This window comes from Lissotriton helveticus, chromosome 7, assembly GCF_964261635.1.
Source record: "Lissotriton helveticus chromosome 7, aLisHel1.1, whole genome shotgun sequence".
In the NCBI taxonomy this organism is placed as follows: Eukaryota; Metazoa; Chordata; class Amphibia; order Caudata; family Salamandridae; genus Lissotriton; species Lissotriton helveticus.
Window position 1 is genome coordinate 381,047,566 of NC_136068.1, and position 22,794 is coordinate 381,070,359.

Consider the following 22,794-nt stretch of genomic DNA (forward strand, 5'->3'; position numbering starts at 1 on the left):
GTATACATCAAGGAAGTAAGATCTAGTAGCTGTCCTGTCAGCATAGATATAAGAAGCAACTGGGTTGAAAAAAGTATCAGAGATAGCTCAGAGACATAAGGACAGATTGGCTTTATAGTGTCTTATATTACATCTAATAAAAAGAGGTTGTAAGTATAGCATACTTGTTTTCAGGTACATAGTGCAGAGAAGCATAAAGTACAATATAAATTTGTCACCTCCTTATTTACAACTACAGAAGGTTATTAGATCCGTTTTGGGAAAGGTCTTAACTGGCAGTGTGCCCACCCTAAAGCTTATGTACAGCAACCTTTTCAGTTCTGAGAATATCTGGTCCATGTACTGTTCAAAATGAGGGGAAGATTTAAAATCCAGAACTCGTGTCAGGAGTTCTCTCTGCCTTGCTTTCATACAGTACCAATATTTATCTTCAGTATAATGCACACTTGCGGGGGTCATTTCCGGAGGATCAATTTTAAATTTTGCACAGCCTATGGCCGGTAGAGTGCTTTCTATGTTGCTCAACTACGGCAACTTGTTTGAGCTATTATTCTTCCAGATTGCACACAAGTCTTGTATTTGTCCAAATGTGTGCCCAATACAAGATTGGTTTGAGTGCTAGTAAGTTATTGATCAACTTCATACATAGGTCCAGGCTGAGGGCGGCCAAAGTGGTTCCAGAGCCTAGATAAAGTAGGCTTCATAGAAATCTATTTCCAGCCTTCCCTATTCTGCTCGAAATAACTGCATTATATGTAAGAGTTGACCTCACCACCTAACACATAATGCTGATGCCATTAGTCTAAAAACAATTTGAAATCCAATATTCTCAGGAGATGCAAGATGGCGTTTGTGTGAGGGGTTGTGGCAGCCGCTCCTGCCCTGCTTGGAGCTCCATGCTACAACATCAGCCCAACATAATTTTATTAGGCAGACGGGGTATAGGTGATGTTTGAGCACAGAGGAGAGACGTACTAGAGGTCCTGGCTGAGGACGGCAGCTAAGGTTCACGGCGGAATGCAGGCGGTGTTGTCGGCAGTAGCAGCGTTGCTGTACGGATGCGCTGTAAGACCCGGGTGGCTCGCGGCTCTGAGTTCCACCAAAACCGTCTTGGGTGATGCGAGATCGGGTTGCAGAGACAGCACCTGCAGCACCTGCAACTGTGCTTTCTTCTTACCCCTCACTCCCAAAGTCCGGGAGAGGAGGTGTTTATTTGCGGAAATAAACCAGCCCTGAAAAATAGAAAGGGCTCAGAAGCAGCGTTGATGATGTATACAAGAAGTTGTAACCAAAGAGAGCCGGTGCAGAAAGCGATCTTCAAGTTCGACAGCAGCAGGCAATTACTGAATTCTTCCCGCAGCTATTTCAACAGCAGCTGGAACTCTTCAACAGGAAACCAAGAAAGAGCCTGGTCAAAAGGTGCTGGACATGGTGGGTGATTCTGGTCAGTGAACCGGCAAGTGGGAGTCAGGTGTTTTTTTTAGAATCAATTGTTTTTATTGAGCGGCAAAACAACTCTTAACACAGCTCAACTGCCTACATCCACTGGCCGGCAGAGCAAATTCTGGGAATAATTAACACAGCGTTCGGGCCTACACCCCGGAGGGCGACCCCGCGATGAAAGCATCAGACCGTATGAAGCAGCCAGGGCAGAAGCTTAGTTACCACCTTTTCAGAACAGAGAAACAGACAAAAACAAAAGAAACTCGCCCACCCCCCAAAACCTCCCTTCCACCACCCCCCACCCATCTCCGCATCAGTCTCACTTTCTCCTTCAGACTCCATACCGTTAATAGGCCCCCCACCGCGCCGCTCAGGCAGGCTTAGCAGCACCCCCAGGTTCCAAAGGGATAAGTTGAAGAATCTGCAAGTACTTCGGACAAGTGACCTCCCTCAAGTACCTGGACAGCAGGTGCAGGAATGGGCCCCATAGTTCTGCGTACTCAGCACCCTTCCCATTCATGCTCAGCGAAAGGCGTTCCATAGTTAAAAGGTGCCAAAGTCACCGTATCCAGTCCCTCGGATCAGGCAGGTCCGGGGAACCCCACCTTGCCAACTTGACTAGTCGCGCTGCCAGCAAAGCTAACGCTATCTGCCTACCCCTCAGCGAGTGCAAAGGAAACGATTTGCCGTACGGAAGCCCCAATAGCGCATGCTCCAGTGCTCGGGGGAATGTGATCTGGAAGGCCTCATCCAGGTCATCCAGAATCGCCTTCCAATACCTCTCTAGCTTCGGACAGTGCCACAGCAAATGCGTCAGAGTACCAGGAGAACCACATCCCCTCCAACACAGACCCGAGTTTGTTGCATCCCAAGCTTTGATACGTGCTGGTGTGTAGTACCAATAAGCAACCGTCATATAGGCGGACTCTGTACCCGCTACGTTAGCAGTGGTGTGATGTGCGTGATAGAAAACGTGTTACCACTCCTTACGCGTCAGCGGGCGCCCCAGCTCCATCTCCCAGCGAACCTGCGCCTTCGTACGTGGCGATTTGGGGGTGGGCCATGATCATAGCATATAAGTCAGATATAAGCTTGCAGTCATCCTTCTTGCAGACTACCCACTTTTCAAAGGCCGTCAAAGGGTGGGACATAGAGGTGATATTAGAAGGTTGGGTAACCCAGTGCGCGACCTGCGAGTAAGGAAAAGCATCGGACTCCAAAAGAGAAAAATAATCCTGACACAGCTGGGGAAATGGAATCAGGCTGTCGAGGTCAAAGAGGGAGCCCACTCTCTTACAGCCCTCTTCCCTTCATCGTTGGAAAATCGGGGATGCACAGCCCGGTGGGAAATCTGGATTATCCACAATCGGAGTCATCGGGGACGGGAAAGTAGTCCAGCCCTTGCGCTGTGCCAATTGGTCCCAAGCTTTCAGCGTTGGTAACGTCACCGGAGAGGAGTACAGACCCCACGCTCTATGCTTGCGTGGTAGCCACAATATGCGCCAGATATTACACCCCGCCACCGTCTGATCCATAAAGTTCCAGTGTTTACTGGACCTGGGCCTGTTCCACTCGATGACATAACGCAAACATGCTGCCTGAAAATACGCCTTCAGCAAGGGGAAACCCATCCCCCCGGCGGACTTAGAAGCCGTGACAAGGGATAGAGCAAGTCTCTGCTTTTTATTGCCCCATAAAATTTTATTGAGGAGTCCCTGTAATTTCTGGAGGGCACCCAACAGGGGGCTCAATGGGAGCATCTGAAAAACGTACAGGATGCGGGGGAGCACCGTCATTTTGACTGCCGCAGCCTCCCGTACCAAGACAAGTAAGGCGGGACCAATCGGCCAAAGATTTGGCAGTCTGTTCCACCAAAAGCTTATAGTTGAGAGAGGCGTTTTAGCTATAGAGTGGGTAAGACGGATTCCCGAGTACTGAATATTGGAAGCTACCCACTGAAAGGCAAAATCTTGCTGCAAATCTTGCACCTACGCATCAGGAATGGATAGATTAAGGATCTGCTATTTGCAGAAATTAACTTTAAAGCCTGCAACCTTGCCAAATTCGAGGAGTTCTCTGGACAAATGCCGCAGGGACGAATGAGGTTGAGTGAGCGAGAGGATCGCATCATCGGCGTATAAGCTAATTTTATGCACATCAGCGCCGAACCGTATCCCCGATATACCTCCATTGAGCCATATGCGCTGGGCAAAAGGCTCCATATAGAGCGTAAAAAGCAGTGGGCATAGGGGACACCCCTGCCGAGTCCCTCTGGTGATGGGAAATAGGGCGGACCTGTACCCGTTCACCCGCACCGCCTTAGGAGCCGCATAGAGGCAGTGGACCCATCGCACAAAGCCGTCTCCCAGACCGAAGGCCTTCAATACCGCAAACAGATAATCCCAGTGTACACAATCGAAGGCCTTCTCGGCACGATAGATAGGAAAAAGGCCTGAGCACGAGAGCGGTAAACCAAATCAGTGAGGTGAAGAAGCCGCTTAGTATTGTCCCCCCCCCCGGCGTGTTGGAATGAAGCCTGACTGGTCAGGGTCTATGACTCCTTCCATCAAAGGGCTAAGTCTCGCCGCCAGGATACTGGCGAAGAGCTTCATGTCAATGTTAAGGATCGAGATCGGCCGGTACAAACCACACTCCCCAACATCCTTCCCGGGCTTGGGAATAACCGTAATGGCTGCCTCCGACATAGGAGGAGTCACCCCACCCATCACCAAAAAAGAATTGAAAACGCAGGTTAAAAAGGGAGCCAGCTCCACACAGTATGTCTTATAAAAAATGGCACAGTAGCAATCCGGCCCGGGGGATTTGGCCACCTTCGAAAGCACAATCGCAGATATGACCTCCTCTATACGGATCGGGCATCCAGAGCATCTGCTGAGGTCTTAAGGAAAGGCGTAATATCGCAGGATGCCAAGTACGCCGCCACCCGCCCAGAGTCCGACGTTTCCCCTTTGTACAGGTCCTGATAGAACTGCCGAAAGGCTACCACAATAAGAGAATCGGTAGTATGTTCCACTGCTTGAGAGTCCCGGATGGATTGAATGGCCGTCATTTGCGCTCGTGCTCTCAGCCTATGCGCTAGCATCCGCCCCCCTTTATCCTCACTAAGGTAGAATTTGTGCCGTAGGCGCAAGAGGGTGTGCTCTGCCCTATCCAAGTCAAGATGCTTTAGCATGCGCCGCTTTGTCTCCAACTCTTTCCATACTCGTGGGGCCCCCGTCCTCTTATGTATCGCTTCTAAGGCACCCACCTCCGCTTCTAATTCCGCCCGCTTCTCCTTAAGAGCCTCCAATATCGATGCTAGGGACATGCCATGCTGATCATTGTTGGCAAAGTATTGTGGGATAGTGTCTCTGATTCGAGTAACTGCAAACTCTGAATGAAGGAGGGAGTCCCGGAGACGCCAACCATAGGCCGCTTGCTATGACAGGTAAGCAGGACTGAGATGAAAGCATGGTCGGAGAGGGAGCGTGGAGTGATAGTCGCTGCAGATAGGTGAGGCAGCAGAGAGGAGGAAGCTAAGAAATGGTCTAGGCGCGCATACGTTTTGTGTGCAGAGGAATAATAGGTGTAATCCCACTCAAGGGGATGCTGGACGCGCCACACATCATGCAGCCCACCCTCAAGTAACCATTGCCTCCCCCCTGCGACAAAGCACCCGCCTGGTGAGACCGCATCTCGGACCTATCCAACCCGGGGTCCATTACTACGTTCAGATCCCCCCCCCCCTCACCAGTACAAACGCATCCGGGGATGCCAAAACCTCAGAGAGGGCCGTCTTCCGAAATGGCTCTTGCCGTTCATTTGGAGCATATAGTGTTCCCACCGTTAGTTGCGTGTCTCCCAATTGTACCCGGACAGCTAAAAACCGCCCTCTGATGTCGACCACCTTTAGAAAGAATTGTGCAATGCGCACTTGCACTAAAAAAGATTGCCACTCCACGTTTCTTCGCTGGACCCGAGGACCACAGTTGTACAGGAAATCGCCTATCCTTCATCCGTTTAGTATCCCTAGAGAGGAGGTGAGTCTTCTGTAACAAACCCACGTCACCTTCGGCATTCTCCAATAAGGAGAGGATGGCCGCACACTTGACAGAATTATTTAGGCCCCGGACGTTCAGGCTTACAATCTTCAGATCTCTACCTATAATCCCTGAAAAGAAGGGAAGAGCCAGCGCGGTACCCCGGGACAGCAGTGCTAGAGGGATCACAGTGAGCGGCCTGCGGGCCTAACCTACGCCTAACTGCTAAGAGAACTGATGCGGAGCCCCAAAAACAACCCCAACCCCCAAACCAAACCCCAACTCCCATTGGAAAGTACTGAATCATAAGGAGAAAAGAGTTGTGTGGGATGACTACAGTCCGTCTGATAAAACCAACCGTTGGGGGTACATGGCACCATCTTAGAACCTTACCCAACCCTGATGCAGGGCACATCCAATCAACAGGGACAGAGAAAAAGACACAAGAAACCCTCTTTCTCTCAGGCATCCCGCCTCTGGCGCCGTTGAGGAGCCCAACCAGTGCCAAGCTTGCGGACCGCAAGGGACTTCAGTATTGTCAGTCACCAACGCCACCGATGAGACAGCCGCCTCCCTCTCCAAGAGGCTTGCAGAAAGGTCCAGCTTCACTGGTGGAGGCGACCTCTCCACTCGCTGCCATTTGGTGGAACGTCTGCGCTGCCGAGAGGGTGATCCAGGGGATTCAGCCCGAGGTGCGGGCCGCTCCAATCCCAGCGCCTCAAAGGCTGCATTCAGTGAGCCGATCTGCAGGAGTTTGTCCTTGTACTTAAAAATAAGACGAAACGGGTGACCCAAGAGTAGGGGATGCCCTGTTCCCGTAGATAGGCCGTGATGGATTTGAAGCGTCTGCGCTTGACAAGTGTAGAGGCCGCTAGGTCCTGAAAGTGTGCGGGTTGGTGGCCCTTGAACTGTACGGGATTAAGATCTCTCGCTTTGCGAAGGATCCATTATTTAATCTGAAAGTCATGCACACACACCAGAATGTCTGGTGGCGGAGCCTTGGCCCCCCTCGGTAGGCCTACGCGATGGACGCTATCCATCTGGATATCCCGTTCTTCCTCCTCATCAAGAATCTGTTGAAACAGCGCACCGACGTATTCTCGCAGATTATCCCCTTCTCCCTTCCACGGGACCGCTCGTATTCTGATGTTATTTCTCCACGAGCGGTTCTCCAAATCTTCTGTGTGCGCGTGCAGATCCAGATTTTGTTCCGTAAGACGGAGCACATCTTGCTGAAGCTGATGCACCTCCTCGGCAGCGCTTAGGTCATGTTCTTCCCGGGTCGCCACTCGCTCTCCAATGGCGTCAACATCGCGCCACATCTCCCACATATCTCCCACATATCTGAAGAGAGCTGGGAGCGGAGCTCCGAAATGTCTTCCCTGATTGCTGCAAAGAGCCCTAACATAAATGTCTTCGTCGCCGGCGCGTCATGATCCTCAGGCCGCGAAGACTGGGCCACCGACTGAGAGGCAGCCCCCCTGCCGTCTTCTGCAACAGTGCCCACACCTCACTATGCGGCCCAGACCCGGCACCCAGCAGGGAAACACCGCCCATCGATATGCGGGCCGATGGTGCACCTCCCACTGAGCCTGACTCCCAGACCACCAACCACTCAGGGCGTATCTCGCTATGTCAACCAGTCAATTGAGGCAGGGGGGTGCCGCACTCCGAGACCCAGCCCAGTCCCAGTGCCCTCACACTCTGCCGTGGCCATGGCACAGACAGGTAATGACGAACTCCAGATCAGGGACTCTGCTCTCCACCGCCACAGCTACAGTCCGCTTTCTAGGGCACTTTGAGGATCCACCCGCACTGCAGCCTCCGAACACCAGGCTCCACACCGCACTCACTTAGCAGGCCTTGATTCCCCAAGATGGCGGCAACCACTAGGGCACCCGCTCCACTTGTATAGCACCAACATTGTATCACCCAAGGGGCGCACCGAACACTGCGGCGCCCTCGCGCTGACACCTTGGTGGGCCCAGCACTTCGCCGCTCCGCTGCGGCCGGCACGCCCAGGGAAGACAGCACTCCAGCCAGCTGCCCACATGTATGTGCCCGTGCAGCTCCGGGCCTCTCCTATGCCTCCAGGCAGCCCACTCCCCGATGTTGGGATGCTCCCTCAACGCAGCCAGCGGCAGGTCCCAAGCGTGATCCAGGTAGGCAGAGGAGCAGCATTGGAGGCGCCGCCCGCCGACATGCAGGCCGAACCACGGCCCCTCACAGGACTCACGCCCCCGTCGCCACAGATCAGGCCAGCTCACTGAAGTAGACTGCCGCGTCTCACAAGGCAAGCCCACATGGCCCCCGTGCCCACTCAACATGTCTCAGCTTATCAGTCACAGGGGGGGCACCAACCACACCACACACCGGTGCTGGAAACAAGGACCCCCGCTCCTCCACCCGCGGGGGCCTCCCGCCATCCGCCGATTCGTGGACCGACCTCCCGCCAGCCCCCGCTCCTCACCTTGCAGGCACCCATCCCAGGGCCCGGATAAGGGGATCAGGAGATCACCGCCTCCCTGCGGGGGCCCCGGCCTCCGCTGCCGCACTCCGATAAGTGCCCAGGCCCGGCCCGCCCGCCACTCCAGGCCGCTCCGCCACTTAGGCCCCTCTCTCCCCACGTACGCAGACCGCCGCACCGGGACAAGGCAGCCAAGCGTCAGGTCTCAGCGCCGGTCCTTCACTGCCGCGGCCCCTCCTCACACTGCTACAGGCATGCAGGCTCCGCTCTGCCCGTCACTCAAGACAGCAGCCGCTCCAAACAAGCGGGGCCTCACACTGCCGGAGGCAGTCTCTGTGGCTCTCTCCCACCAGGCCCGCCGGGCCTCCAAGGCGCCCGGGCCGCGGCGATCGGCTCCCCCGCCAGGCACACCGCAGCGGAGAAATAAACACACCGGCAGCTGCAGCACCATATACAGGGGCCAAAAATCCCCATGGGCTGCGTGGATGGGCACCAGATAGGGCGCTGGACAAGGCAGATGTACAGGCGGCGCCGGAGGGACGGGTGAGCACGTCCTACACCGCTGCCATCTTGGCCACCCCCCAAGTGGGTTTTTTAGGGGGTGGTGACAGGGAGTCCGCGAGACTGATGGATAAGCCATTTGGGGAAAAGGCTCGGGGAATGGACAGTAGAGGCACACCTAAGCAGGCTGACCTGCTGTGTCCCCAGGGGGGCATCTTGACAAGCTTTAGGGGATAACAACTTTTCCCTAACTGATGGTTCAGATATTAGCTCAGCAGGATCAGACAATGCAAGTATCCTGTCTTCCTCTAGCCCAGCAATTCAGTACTATGACCAGGAACTGTAATTAGAAGGAAGAAGCACCCCAGATGGAGTAAAGAAGGTACACAACAAGGATATTCTGCGGATGGAATTAAAAACATGAATCAAGTGCCACTCTAAAATGGGATTATTCTGCTACACAGATTATTTATACGGAAACGCAAAGACAGGGGCACTCTAATAATGAAGCTAAGGAGGCGCAAATAGGAAAGGGAGCTGAGGAACCATCTCTAAAATAAATGGCTTATTTATTAAACAACATCAAGAAGAGACATGGGCGGATTGTAAACAAAACTAGGTTAGCCACAAAAAAGCTGCAAGGGGCAATCAGGAAAGTGGCTAAAGCATGCACTGAAACGAGTGGAAGATTAACGACAACTAAAGAACATACAGCTGCTTTGGAAATTGACCTGGCCAGGGCTCAAACTCAGGCAGAGGCACAAAGCTCACACAGTTTTGACATACAATGGAAGCTAGAGGACTATGAAAATAGTCAGCGATGCAAAAAATTGTGAATTCTTGTCATTGAAGAAAGGGTTGAAGGGAATGTATTTATGCATATATGATTAATCTGATGAAGGGGCCCTGCCTGAGCTGCAACAAGGGAACTGAGAAATGAAAAGAGTACATTGTTATCCATTCAAAAAAATCAGGACAATCTTGGGCAGGAGAATTTGAGAAGCCAAGAGACATAATTGTTTATTTTGGGAATTATTTGCTCCACAAAGCAGTGTTCGCAAAAGTCTGCCCGGATGCTAAACCGGTTTATGAAGGGCAATCCTTTTTTTCAAGGTCCATGTAACAGTCGAAAGACGGTGGAAGTTAAGACAGCTGATTAAACCATGTCAGGCACTCGATGTTGAAGCCTACCTAATGTATCCAGCTTGCCTTAAAATAGTTTTTCATGATAAAACAAGAGTCTTCACTTCAGAGAAAAAGACCAAAAAGTGCATGGATGAATTGCCTAAAGAGAAACTGAGTAGCCTAACAGGTCCCAAATCTTCAAGTTAGTGCTATTGGGCTATTATTTTCCTTTAGGAAATTGGGTGAAAGATGTATTTTTCTTTTTTGCGAGTCAAGTTAAAGCCAGGTTTACGTAGAGAGAGTCACTTTGATGGATGAAGATAGGTATTGTTTTTCTTCTTGACGGTGGGCATTCCTTCACAACTGTCATGGAGGCTTGGGGTTCTGATTAGAGGAGGTGGGAGCACAGATTTCATCACTCAGATACTGATATATTGAAAATAGCGAGATGGCTAACATGACAAAATTGTGAGTTGCAACAGTAAATATATATGCGGTCTAAACGGATGTATGATGTTACCACACGATCAAAATGATCGCGGTACATCACAACCCAGCTTTTACAACTCAAGTCGTTACCACGACTTGCGCTGTAGGGTGCTGGACGTAGGAATAGTATGATTTACTATTCCAACTCCAGCCTATGTATAGTAGGGAAGGTGTTGGAATAGTAAATCTACTATTCAGGTTTCAGGTTTCATACGTCTTTATTTCGAAGCGGGTCCGGCGAGCAGGTAACAAGTGGAGCAGAAGAACAGCCCAACAAAAAGATCCAAAGGGAGAGGTCCGCTCAGGGCAGAGTCAATGCGCTATCAGTCCCGCAGTAGCAAGGGTCAGTGGAGTTTTTCAAGCAACCTGTGCGCAGGGGGCGGGGCAAGCAGGGAGAGCGGGCCAGGTGGTACGAATTGGCCAGGCTGGGACTCCTGGGAGATAGAGTCCCTGCGGTACCGCTCGCAGCCCTGCTGCAATGCCCCAGGACTCCCCAGCTGTCACAAGCCGCCACACAAGGTACAGATCCCCCGCTGGCTTCCTCGGCGATGCGGGACCCGCGAAGCGGGTCCGGCGAGCAGGTAACAAGTGGAGCAGAAGAACAGCCCAGCAAAAAGATCCAAAGGGAGAGGTCCGCTCAGGGCAGAGTCAATGCGCTATCAGTCCCGCAGTAGCGAGGGCCAGTGGAGTTTTTCAAGCAACCTGTGCGCAGGGGGCAGGGCAAGCAGGGAGAGCAGGCCAGGTGGTACGAATTGGCCAGGCAGGGACTCCTGGGAGATAGAGTCCCTGCGGTACCGCTCGCAGCCCTGCTGCAATGCCCCAGGACTCCCCAGCTGTCACAAGCCGCCACACAAAGTACAGGTCCCCCGCTGGCTTCCTCGGCGATGCGGGACCCGCGAAGCGGGTCGGGCGAGCAGGTAACAAGTGGAGCAGAAGAACAGCCCAGAAAAAAGATCCAAAGTGAGAGGTCCGCTCAGGGCAGAGTCAATGCACTATCAGTCCCCTACTACTATCTACTATTCCTTAGTCTAGAGCGCCCTCCAGTGCAAGTCGTGGTAACGATTTGCGTTGTAAAATCTGCTTTGTGATGGCACTGCGGTGTTTTGACCGCATTGTAAAGGTTGTTTACCGTCTAAATGATTATGTTAAAAGGCACAAGGTAGCAGACGCCACTACACCTTTTGTTGTTCAAGAACACATTGATGAAAATTGAAGAAATTTGTAAATATCTTGAATTGATGACACTGTATGGCAATTCATGTTATTCAGTCCATACGAATGTACAGAGGGTGTATGATACTACTGTGGATGCAAAAAAACTTATAACAGTAGCTTTTTGGTTGTTGCCTTATTTGAATTGTGTATATGTATCTATGTTCTGAAACTAAAAAAACAAGACTTTTGAAAAAAGAAATATTTTTGATACAACCTTGTCCTGTGTCATACCTAATTATCCGTTCATGATCATGACGATATATAAATAAGAAATGTTTTTTTTTACAAATGACTCCTCAAGGATTACTGTTTATATAATTGATTATACCCATTTCCTTGGGGAATAGTGGGTTGCCCTATTTACTGTTGGATAACGGATAAATATGGGCAGTGGGCTATCGTAGAATGTTATAACGCTAAATGCAATTTTACTATATTATATGCATAGAGCACTCTTAAGAATGTATTGCATGAGTTGGTACCTCTGTGACACCACAAAAAGAGATAGGCCCAGCAGCTTTACTGGTGTGAAATATATGTGTACCACAGCTAGACAGAACATGGAGAAGAAAACATGGGGGGTTGGGTTTACAATGAAGTTTGCATGGTCCAAATCGATCAACCATTTTGCACACACCCTTCAGAAAAAGAGATGCTCATGATCACCCAAGCATAAGCCTACAGACAGGCGAGGGAGATTATAAAGATAATCTAATTTCCTAAACAAGTTCTGATGTATCAGTAGTGAGACTACAGTCACATAATATTCGCAAAACTACCATTTAGTTAAAAATCAAGTTAACACAAATGGATCCATGTAACCAAAGGTTAGTGGGCATAATTTACATAGGGAGTAGTAGTATATATATATATATATATATATATATATATATATATATATATATATTACCTACTGGCGGTCGCCAGAAGGTAGTTATAGTTACAACCTAGTTTCCATAGGAAAAGCATTTTTTGATTTGCTAATAACTTTGGTGTTGTTTGATGAATCTTTGTAAAATTCTCGAAAAAAAAGTCTATCCAGGTCAGCTCCTATCCTGAAAGTTTGGGGGTGGTTCGTAAAGCAGGGGCTGAGAAAAAAGGGGTCCCCAAACGCGTTTTCCCCATGTTAATTTCCATAGGAAATTTTGCGACGAACTACAGCCCAAACTGCTGAACGGAATTACCCCAAATTTGGCAGAAAGGTAGAGCTTGGTTCAGAAAGCGCCCTTTTTTTTAATGGTGTAAATCCGTTCAGTAGTTTTTGAGACATTCAAAAAATAAGAGTCAAAAAATCAATTTCCCATAGAAAACTTTGTGGAAGGCCACAGCCGAAACTACTGAACGGAATTACCCCACATTTGGTAAAAAGGTAGGGTTTGGATCAGAAATCAAATCCGTTGCTGGCATATATCATCGACATATTTCTAGTAAGTAGATCTCTAGCTATCCTATGGCATTGTTTGAACCTTCTTTGTCTGATAAAGTGTATTAGATCTATATGAAAACGGGTAATTCCCCTGCCCGGTTAATTTCATCTAGGATCCCATTCTTAGCATTGGCCCACACGATGGGCCAGAAGAGAGACGAGGGGTACGAAGGTGTCCTAAAAAATCTTTTTTACATGATGAATTCCTAGAAATGCGAGGCCAAGCTTCCATGCAAAGCATATATTGACTCCAATGGATGATATGTCCATATAGAACACAGGAAGCCTAAGGCGACGCCTCTAAGAATGGTGAATGTATTATATGAGACGATGGATGAATGTTGGAATGAGTGAATGTGGAGATATCCACCTTAACCCTGGTCGAACCCGTTTGACCGTTGTCTTCTCCATCGTGGGAAGCCCTACATTTTGGGAGTGACGCTACTACGTCAGAGCCATGACTAATTGATATAAAGTGGTAAATAAATCCTAATCAAAGAATTGTAATTTATAAAAATATATATGTATGATAACTTAATGAACTTCCGAACGCTATAATCAAAAACTGTCTATTATTCACAGCTTGTTTGTTCCCCTCCCTGGTTGTATACACCCCCGCCCTGAAGAAGGTGTGGCCTCCTTGGCACCAAACACCGAAACGCGCGTCGGCGTGAACTCTATGGACGGCAGTAACTTGGCCCTTGTGGACTACATTCCTCCATTTGCTCTGCGTCCATAACTTGCACCCCTGTCCAAGCAACCATTATACTATCCTATGGTAGTTGTGGGTGTACCCCTGTATGTCATTGTTTGAATGAATGAGAAAGTGAATGAATAAGCGAGTCATGGAATGTATGTGAGTTGCCCCTGTGTATACGGGAGTGAGAGGAACGTTTGTATGTCTTTTATCTATTTTTCCCATATATCCACCTATTGTTTCTTGTTTTATCAGAATTGAAAAATGTATATATATGGAATGTTTTTCATAAATGCAATGGATTTGAAAAAACCACAAAAAAGTAATAAAAGGATTATATTTGCCCTTGATGTCAAGTTCCTTTTCTTTAAATGGAGTGCTGTATTTTGTTGTGTTTACACCAAATTTACAAGCACAACATGTAATGCATTTGAAGAAGGCCTGTTTAGTTGTTAACCAAGTTTTCATAGAGGCTCCTTCTTCCTTCGTTCTGGAAAGGTGTGCTGCCATAGATTGAGATTTTCTAAATGTTACAACCGGTTTGACTGGTAGCTTTTCATTTAAGATGTTATCTGTTAAAATGATGGGCCAATTTTTATTTAAAATGGCTCTAATTTTGCGTTCTTGCGCACTATAGGTTGTAATTAATCTAGGTGCTTCCTCTTCACTTTTTTCTTTTTCTTTTTCCATATGAGTAGGCAATAATGATGCTCTAGATTTCGCATTAGCTTTTAAAACGGCATCAGTTAGTATCTTCTCAGTGTACCCTCTTCTTCTCATTCTGTCCAGGGCTTCGTCATGACATTTTTTTAAATCTTCAGGTGTACTACAGATGCGCTTTAACCTTAAGATCTCCCCATAGGGGATACTGGCAATGAGATGTTTTGGGTGCGCGCTGGAGGCATGCAGTGTATATATATATATATATATAATATTTTAGATATATATATATAATATTTTAGATATATAATATAGTTTAGATATATAATATAGTTTAGATATATATTATATTTTAGATATATATTATAGTTTATATAACTATAATGTGCCTGTAACCCTTGCTTTTTCCGTGAATATATATTCACTGAAAACACCAAAGGTTACAGGGACGTTATAGTTAGGTTCACGTTTTACCCTCATAAAACCATAGCAATTCAGCAGTTATAGTTAAACTTATGTTAAGGAGCTCTAATTCATGGCCTAAAGTTACCTAACGGCACAAGTGATAGTCTATTCAGCCGTACGTGGAACGAGTTGGCCACAGGGTCTGATCTGCAGCCAGGCTCCCTGCATGCACTCAACCCCACCCGCATGCACCCAACCCATGCTGTAGACGGCCTTTGGCCGTGCGCGGCAGGGATTTGGTGTGTGAGACGGTATATATTTTACGTGAGACATCTGCTACAATGCAGTCTTCTCACCAAGATACGTTTACAACGTGGCCATGACAACGCAAGTTGTAACAACAACTTCCGCTGGATGGCACTATACACTAAGGAATAGTATGATGTACGATTCCAACACCTTCCCTACTGTAATGTAGGCTGGAGTTGGAATAGTAAATCATATTATTCCTAAGTCCAAGGCCCTCCACCACAAGTTGTTTTAACGACTTGCGTTGTAATGACTGCATTGTAAATGTATCGCGGTGTGAAGACCGCGATGTAACATCATACATTCATATTTTACTCATTGTGCTTTCGATCCGTGGATCCATTGTGTAGTTACACTGGGAGACACGCTGAGTGACATGAATCAGTCACAAAATAAAAAGGTCAATTTCCTGGCTATGAGGGCCCCTCCATGTGTCCTATAGGGTCAGGATGCCTGTATTGTGACCCCTTATGTGCTTTGACACTTTATTTTTCCCTCCCTGGGCCAAACGACAAAGAAAATGCGGCCATAACTTTCCTGTAAGGTTGTGGCCAGCCAATCAGGGCCTTGCTTTTGACCCAGATCTGTGGATACCCCGTAAGTGGATCCGCAAAGGATTTGCATCCCTAGATATACCCAGTTCTTTTTCCTTCAGTAACTCCAAAACTACTGAACAGATTTACACCAAATAACAAAAAGTCCTCTTTCAGGACCAAGATCTAGCTGTCTGCCAAATTTGGTGTCATTCCATTCAGTGGTTGGGTTGAAGCCGGGTCTAAGTGAAAGCTTTCACCTTTGCAATCATAGAAATCCATGATGTGGTATAAAGAAATGTTTGAGATTTAGAGGAAGGCAAGACAATGGGTACGTTTTGGTCCACGGAGATCAGGACATCAAGCGAAATAAGATACACACTAGTTCCAACCTTCTACACAGTCAGTATATAGCAAGTAACTACAGATGCCTAATATTTTGAGTTGGCATAGGCTTATTAATATCAGCACTCTATATAAGAAGAATTTGTTCCTATAGATACCTACAAATCCTACCTGACTTTGTAGCAGGTGCTATTTTGATGTTTAGCTGCCTATTGTTCTTAGCTTAAAGCAGAACAGAATGAGACACTTAATTGTTCCACTGCATGGAATATATGCCTTTGCCTCAGTGTTCCAATTCTTTGATGCATATATGTTTGTTTTCTCCCTGAAGAGGAGCCACATGACCACCTCAGTTTTAGGCTGTCTAAAGAAGCAACAAGTAGGCGCTGTATATTACTCTCTATCAAATGCAGGTGCCGGATGACCTTTAAGGACTATGTCCTCCCTGTTTTCTGGTGCCTTTTTCGATTGTCTTATAAAAGTGAATAAAAACCTATTATTCACTCTTGTTATAGTAGCAAAAATGTAGCCAAGCAACTGCCAGAGGCACCTTGCTGTAACACTATCTGATGGTTTGTGCCAGTGCACAAAGGTGCCTACACCAGCCATCAGAGAGAATATCCAGGGCTGGGGAACTCCCCAGCCTTGAGCTCAAGGTCCTGGCAGGCATCGGTGCCTCCCCCATATGTGACGCTAAAGAATCACAGTTATAGTTAGCTACAGTTGCAGCAGGCTTAAGCCCTGTGGTGCTTTTGACTACATGCCAGTCAGTCACCGATACCTCAAATCTATGACTGCACAGTTTCAAGGTTTCAGGTTCATCATGGTCCAGCGCTCGAAGCAAAAAGGAGGAGTCCAAACAGAGCCCACGCAGGCAGCAAAATAAGTAAAAAAGATTTTAAATGCTCTGTGTATATGCGTAAGAATGTGTCTGTGAGAGAGTGTGTGTATGTATAGAAAGTCTGTGTGTCTGTGTGTGTGAGTTAAAGTCAGAAATTGTAAGTGAAGACATAAGTGAGAATGAGTGATAGGAAGAGTGAGTATGAGTGTGCATAAATGAAAGTGAGGGAAAATGACAGTGAGTGTAACTGAGTGTAACTGTGTGTGAGACTGAGTGAGTCACAGCGTGAGTGAGTCTTAGAGAGTCAGAATGAGTGAGACAGTGAATAAGAGTGAGAATGAGGTAAACTGATTAAGTCAGACTGAGTGAGAATGAGTGAGACTGAGCGAGTTAGAGTGACATTTAGTGAGTGAGATTGAGTAAGTGAGAGTGAGAATGAGTGAGTCAAAGTGAGAGACACAGTGAATGGCAATAAGTAAGACTGAGTAAGAGTCAGAGTGATATTGTGTGATTCAGAATGAGTGTATTTGAGTGCATCAATGAGAAAAAGTGAGTCAGAAAGAGACTGCGTTAGAATGACCGAGACTGAATAAGTGAGACTACGTGAGTCAGAGTGAGACAGAGGTAATTATAATTAGTGGGTCTGAGTGAATCCAGCAGAACGAGTCAGTCAGAGGGGGAGTAGGTGAGACTGAATGAGACTAAGTAGGAATAAGTGAATCATGGTTAGACTGAGTAAGAATGAGTGAGACTGAGTGAATCAAAATGAATGGAATTGAGTGAGAGTAAGTGAGATTGAATGAAACTGAGGGGGTCAAACTGAAAATCAATGAGACTACGTGAGTCAGAGTAAATAAAAGTAGAGCAAGTGCAAATTAGAGTAAATAAATAAATGAAAGGGAGAATACGAGTGATTGTAGCAAGTGTGAGTGAACCCCCTAACCCACAGAGGAGAAGTCAGGCTCAATCACTGGAATTCAAGCCAAGGTCCCAAAGGTCCCCAGTCACCACTAGTCAATGGTGGATGTGTTTATCTAAATGACTGGTTATTCTAGATCCCTTTGGAACCACTGCCAATCTACAACCTATATTGTGGGGTTATCTTTATAGAAGTGTGTCCATGTAAATTAACAAATACTTGATTATATCTTTGGTGAGTTATAAATGTGCTTTATGATCACATAAAAATTTATTTTTCTACTTACAGCCTTCTTTGCTCACAAAAGCTCCTTGAGGAGATGGAGGGATTCCTTTCCATATAGAGATGGGTTTTGGATACCCAGGATCTGCTGCTCTCTTGTCTTCATTGTACCTCCAGTATCGGTCTCCCTTAAAAAAGTAGGTTTTTCCTGCTAGTTCCCAGCGTAGAGCTGTGTCAATACCTTCTCGTGGAAGACAACTTCCCAGCTCCACTAGGCTATGTGGGTAGCCTGGCTCTGCTGTCACTTCTTTAAATACCCAGTACTTGTCTCCTAGAAGGCATTAAAAAGATATATAGTGCATTTGCTCTCAGATCTGGTAAAATTATTCAAATCAGTTAGTCCTACATAGTAGGCAAAGGAAAGCACAGAGTTAATTGACTTGGATGTTGAATAAAATACACACATACCTAGATTCCTATACCTGTCTTTTGTACTGAGAGGATTGCAACTGAAAGATAATCATTGAAAAGCACTTACAATTTCACATGCACAACACCATTTCTGTGGTGCTGAATAGGTTAGTTTGTAAAAGGTGAATTTACTTTCACTGTTCCAGACAACTGTAAGGAAAGAGTGTTAGATGTTTCCCTTGGGAACGGATAAACATCAATCATGGAAGTAGCCCACTATATTCTGTATATGCCTACTGTGTATATTTAACCTTGGCACATACTAGTGTCACAGGAAGCACATACATTGATTAACTTGATCACCAATCCTACACTTTGTTATAAAATCCAGCTTCCCCATTCTACTGGATTACTTGTTGACCAGTTTGCCGGGATACAATGTTAAAAAACTAATACTGTAAAACACAATCTTAAGATGTGGGGCAAGTGTTTCATGGAACAGGGGGATACATTCCTTTCTTGCAAAGATGCTGCTTTTTAGGATAATCAAGCAATCAAAATAGATAAAACAAAATGTTATATTGGAAAGCAAAATGGTAGGTATGGGATTGAAATCAATGATCTTTAAAATAGAACATAACTGGCAAGATAAGGCCATATATGGTTTTGAATTCTTAAAGTGTAAATACAGTCTCAATATAATCTACCCTCAGAATGGTTAACTACATTTTCATCAAATGAGCTGGTAGGATTCTCGAGAAACCTAATCTCTTACAAACATTGTTTGAAGGATTGAAGGTATGGGGTATCAGGTAACAACCAGATGTTGGAAGGAGTATTGATTATCAAGAAACAATCAGATGTAGGAGAATATATGTGTGTGTGTGTATATATATATATAGTTTTTCATCAGTTGTCATCCTCTGAAGAAGTAGCCAGAGAGCTTTGAAACGCGTAAGGATTACAAAACTATCAGAGCAGAATTGCCGTTTTTTGGAAATAAAGGCTTTTGACAAGCATCCAGCAGTCGTGTGTATGTATGTGTGTGTATATATACATATATATATATATATATATATATATATATATATATATTACCTACTGGCGGTCGCCAGTAGGTAGTTATAGTTAGGATTGTTTTCCATAGGAAATCCGCAACATTCTATTGGGAATAACTTTGGCGCCGGTGGACGAATCTTCGCGAATTTCTCAAAGAAGATGGCCCGCTCCGCTCTGCTCCTTCCCTGAAAGTTTGGGGGGGGATTCGTCAAGCGGGGGCCGAGATATTTGGGGGTCCCAAAACGTGTTTTCCATGTTAATTTCCATAGGGTGGTTGGACTCACTTTTAGCCCGAACGGCTGAATGGATTTCCACCAAACTTGGCAAAATTGTAGGGACTGGTAGCCCGATGTGCCTTTGCTATGTCTCAAGATATGTGCTCCAGTGGATTTTGGGTAATTTAGGTTAAAAAAAATATACATATCTATAAGCGCGCCCCGGTACGCGCACCGGGCGCGTAACGCGAGTGGAAAGCTGATTGGCTCTCGGGTGTCTGTCAACATTCCAAACAGTCCGGAGCGGCCGCCATCTTGTGTCTCGGTAGGATCGAGACACAAGAGGTGGCAAAAACAAAGGGGAAAATAACCATAAGGGGGCAGGGTAGACCCCCCTGACCCCTAGGTTTGATGTGGGGGCCATAAAAGGGCCCCGCGGGGCAAAACAAAAAAAAACTAAAAATCGATTTTTGCGGGGGGAGCGACCAGTACGCGCATCGGGAGTGTACCAGGGAGCGTACCAAGGGGAAAACCCAGTGAGCGCATCGGTACGCGCCCCGGGAGCGCTCCAGGGCAAAAATAAAAATAAAAAAAATAAACATACAAAAAATAGTATTACATAATTATACAATATAAAATTCATTATAAAAAATATTACATTTCATACCTATAGAGATTTGCTATTAAAAAAACCTATGAAATTCACTGACTTTCACACCAGTTATAGTTAGGAATTAGCATTTAAAAAACCTATTAAATTCACTGAAAAACCATAGGTTTCACACCATTTATAGTTAGCTGGAAATTTTACTCGCATAAAACCAATGAAATTCCCACGTTATAGTTAGTTGGACTCACTATAACTTGCGCGTGCAATGCACTGCTGATGACGTCACATATTACATCACTCATGACATGGTCAGTGACATCACTCATGACATCACTGATGACACCATCCTTGTGACAGAGTGACAGACCTACTTTCACTGTAATGTAACCCTGGAAACACATATTCAAAAATAGAAACTAAAATTTTCAAAAAAATGCAGATACCCATACCAGTTACAACAACCAATTCAATAATTCCACCATCTATATACACATCCACTCATTGACCAACAGTTCTATATAGTCACTCATACATATACTCACTCATCATATGTAGTGATACACCTATACATCCTGTTACACACCGACAGTCATCCAAAAGATATTCTCACACATACTCACAAATGCAAATAAACTATTGAACATCCATTTATTTGCATATACAGGTATACACACACTACCACCTTACTTCTAAGGAAACTTACACATACTTACTCTCTTAAACAATCACTTATAGAAACACATACTTATTTAAACAGGAACTCTTACAATCCCTCACTCTCACATATACATCAATATTCACATATATTAGATTAAATCATATGTAGTTACTGATAAAGACACTAGTGAGACAGTCATTCATTCACTAACACACACATATAGACACTCATGCACCCATACAGTCCTGCACATATGCTGTCTTCAAAACACATACAAAGAGAGAGTCAGTCATTCATGCATCTATGTGCTAAGTAATACCCCCACCAAACCATACAAACACTTATACTGATACTAAGAAAAACATCTAATAACCCATATACCTACACATGTAGCTACTCACCAACCCATGCAGCCACTTATACACAAAGTGAAACACTAATCCATATATTTAAATATTTAAACATTACTCACTAATATATGTATTCACTAAGATACACTTAATAAGCGAGTTAACCAATCATTTTTTTTTAAAAAACATCCATGTAAACACTTATTTAAACATTTATTCTTCCATCAACTTTTACATATACATATATAACACATAATTATTGTTTAAAAATACGCACATTCACTGGATGGTGTCATCAGTGATGTCATGAGTGATGTCACTGACCATGTCATGAGTGATGTAATATGTGACGTCATCAGCAGTGCATTGCACACGCAAGTTATAGTGAGTCCAACTAACTATAACGTGGGAATTTCATTGGTTTTATGCGAGTAAAATTTCCAGCTAACTATAACTGGTGTGAAACCTATGTTTTTTTCAGTGAATATATATATATATATGTATATATATATATATATACATATACATACATATATATATATATAATCCTTAGAGAAGGCTCCTGCCGAGATACTGGGACCCTAGAGGGGTGGCGTACACTCCGGCGGAGCGTGCCGGTAATCACAAATCAAAGTCCTTTCCAAAACATCGTTAGTACGCTCTCAGGAAATGAGTCCAAAAACACGATACAATGGAACACAGGTTTATTCCACATAAATAAACCTGTTCCATTGTATCGTGTTTTTGGACTCATTTCCTGAGAGCGTACTAACGATGTTTGGGAAAGGACTTTGATATATATATATATATATATATATATATATATATATATATATGTATATATATATATGTATATATACACACACATACATACAAAGGGATAACTAAATAGAAACATTTTAGGGGACTAAAGTACAGACAACAGAGAACTGTATTTAAGTTATTTTCATCATCGGTTAAAATGATAAAGCCAGGTCTTTCAGCTTCAAATAACCGTTTGAACTGCAGCTCGACTATGATGCTAGTTTTGAAATTGTTAGAACATGACCCCTTTGCAATGATGTATCGGAACACTTGCTATGTACTTGTGCAAATCTCTTCTGCTGATCTTCTCTGTTGATTATATTTCACAATTTTACTTCTAAAAGCAAATTTACATAGGATAACATTTGGTGGCTAAAAACACATTTCGAGAATGTGAAAGTCAGGTGTTATGTTATCTTATGTTATTTGAGTTTATAGATCGCCTGGTTACACTGACCCAGTGTGTCCCCGCGCTGAGGTAGCAGTCAAGCACCAAAGCCACAACAGAAAAAAACAAATGACACCCTAGATAAACCTACGGGGAATAGAAAGGTCTTCAGATCTTTACAAAAAATGGATTCGGATTCCTCAAGTCTGAGGTTCTGAGGAAGGGTGTTCCACAGCCGGGCCGCCACATATCGAAACGAGCGGCCACCCATCCTAGCTCTCCTGATCTTAGGGATGTGCACCATCCCTCTCCCACTTGATCTAAGCAGTCGAGTAGGAGCATTGGTAGTAAGAAAGTAGTGTAAATACACAGGACCCTTTTTCTGTAGGACCCGGTGGCTCACACACATAGCCTTGAACTTCACTCTCTCCCTAATAGGAAGCCAGTGAAGGGAAGCAAGTGCTTTCTCAGCTGCATTCTGGATAACCTGCAATCTCCGTATGCACTTGTCAGTTGCACCCAAATACAGGAGATTGCAGAAGTAGGGCGCACGATCACCAAGGCGTGCACCATGATCTTTCTGGACGCCCTGGGTAGAGTATCTAGGGTCTTCCAAAGACCTCGTAGGATGCCAAAACACGCACCTGTCACCCGCCTGGATA

At 45.7% G+C, this 22,794-nt stretch overlaps 1 protein-coding gene across 1 annotated transcript in view; it reads right to left on the reverse strand.

Moving 5' to 3' along the window:
• Nucleotides 1-22,794, reverse strand: part of MMP24 (matrix metallopeptidase 24) — a 481,913-nt gene that overhangs the window by 13,588 nt on the left and 445,531 nt on the right. The window contains exon 8 of the mRNA XM_078652199.1: nucleotides 17,702-17,968. Coding sequence (XP_078508325.1) covers nucleotides 17,702-17,968 — 267 coding nt within the window. The remainder of the gene's footprint in view (nucleotides 1-17,701; nucleotides 17,969-22,794) is intronic.